The sequence below is a fragment of the Numida meleagris genome, unplaced genomic scaffold (assembly GCF_002078875.1).
Source record: "Numida meleagris isolate 19003 breed g44 Domestic line unplaced genomic scaffold, NumMel1.0 unplaced_Scaffold406, whole genome shotgun sequence".
In the NCBI taxonomy this organism is placed as follows: domain Eukaryota; kingdom Metazoa; phylum Chordata; class Aves; order Galliformes; family Numididae; genus Numida; species Numida meleagris.
In genome coordinates this window covers 28,339-29,969 of record NW_018364626.1, presented here as the reverse complement: position 1 = coordinate 29,969, position 1,631 = coordinate 28,339, and the positions used below count along the sequence as shown (strand labels likewise).

Genomic DNA, 1,631 nt, shown 5'->3' with positions numbered 1-1,631 from the left:
CGCCAGGCAAACTGTTGGATTGGGCTGCACAGGGAAGAAGGGGACGAGCGCTGGACATGGGCCGATGGCAGCGCCTTCACCAACTGGTCAGTCTGTGCGTCCGTCTGTCTGGGTGGGATCTGTTCCAGGGTCTGTTTGGGATGGGTTTGGGATTGGGTTTTCCCATTGTCCTCCCTTTTGTGCTCAGGTTCCAGGTGCGAGGTGGAGGCCAATGTGCGTACCTGAACGGGGACAGGATCACCTCAGGTCTCTGCCACGTACAAAAATACTGGGTCTGCAGCAGAGCCGACAGCTACATCCTCTGGAGGAATGGGACATATCCACAGTGACAGATGCCATCCGCAGCGAGCTCATGCCAGTGCTGCTGGGCACTCTGGTGCCATCGATGTCTACTGGAATCTGCCTCTTTCCAGCACTCCTGCAGTTGTTCCAGCATGGAACGACGCAGCTCTCCTCCTCGTTCTCTCTCAGGAAATATGCCTGTTGCACTGTGCCTTAAAGGGAGGGTCCTTCCACGGTCCTTGAAGGTCACAGCACCGTGGGACGGTCGGGTCGCAAGGGTCAGGATCGCTGCCCCCGACCCCTCCTGCAAGGACCTGGAGCAGCGCACCCAGCAGTGTGAGCACAGCAGAGAGCAGCGCTCCGTCCCGCCGTGCTCAGCCACTGTTTCATGCTCCAGGTTTAGGTTTTATCCTGTACAGTTATCACCACTTACACTATTATTTTTATTCTTGTTGTTCTTCTTTTATTTAAATAATTTATTACATTATTTATGTGGTAATTCAATATCTTTAGACAACCTAATATGCTATACCATATAGAACAGTATAATGTTTCTAGTTATAATAATAACTGCCCCAAGTCTCCCTTTATTACCATTTTTGTCATTACATTCCCCATTTTTTACTTCACTGTTATTAATCCCATTTATTAACGATCCTTGCCCTAATTCCCCCAAGTTTTATCACTCCGTTGTTAATACTGTTAGTAATAATGCTGTTGCCATTAATAAAATTTGCAGTAATTTGATCACCGCCTTTACTACTGTTATTCTTCTCACTAACACTACTCATACTTTCCTTAGGATCTTTATCACTAAGTGTCCCACCTCCCTAATACCACCGTTTTATTATTACTTTTCGTATTTCTGATTATTATCACATTATTAATAATAATACGTCCTCTGGAAGCAGAAGGCGCTCCCACAATGACAGATCCCATCCGCACTGAGCTCGTGCCGATGCTGCTGGGCGCTGCAAAGCCATCGCTGAAACCTTCCTCGTTGTGCCCGGCGTGGGACCACAGAGCGGAGAGGGCTGGGCGGGAGCGGGAACCATAGAGCGCGGTGGGACAGAGGGGACCGCGCAGTCCCCGCCAGCTCCAGCTGCCAGCGCCCCCCCCCCGCGGGCACCTCCCAGAGCGCGCCCTCCCTTTGCTGCAGGCCCCACAGAGCGGTGCAGGGACACAACAGGAGGACGCGATGCCGCCGTCACGGGGACAGAACGGCAGTGACTAATAAGTCACGGTGACTAGGGGCACTAACTCTCATATTTATATTGGGATAATCGCCAAATTAGGACAAATAGTGATTAAAGTGGTGATAATAGGGGAGCAATAAATCAGAAAAATAT

The 1,631-nt window shown here is 50.2% G+C and overlaps 1 protein-coding gene and 1 pseudogene across 1 annotated transcript in view; both read left to right on the top strand.

Annotated features, from left to right (window-relative positions):
* LOC110391574 (C-type lectin domain family 2 member B-like) overlaps positions 1–1,029 on the top strand; it is a 3,688-nt gene extending 2,659 nt beyond the window's left edge. The window contains exons 4-5 of the mRNA XM_021383521.1: positions 7–86; positions 188–1,029. Coding sequence (XP_021239196.1) covers positions 7–86; positions 188–329 — 222 coding nt within the window. The 3' untranslated portion in view covers positions 330–1,029. The remainder of the gene's footprint in view (positions 1–6; positions 87–187) is intronic.
* Positions 1,030–1,480: 451 nt separating this feature from the next.
* Positions 1,481–1,631, top strand: part of LOC110391573 — a 2,139-nt pseudogene continuing 1,988 nt past the window's right edge.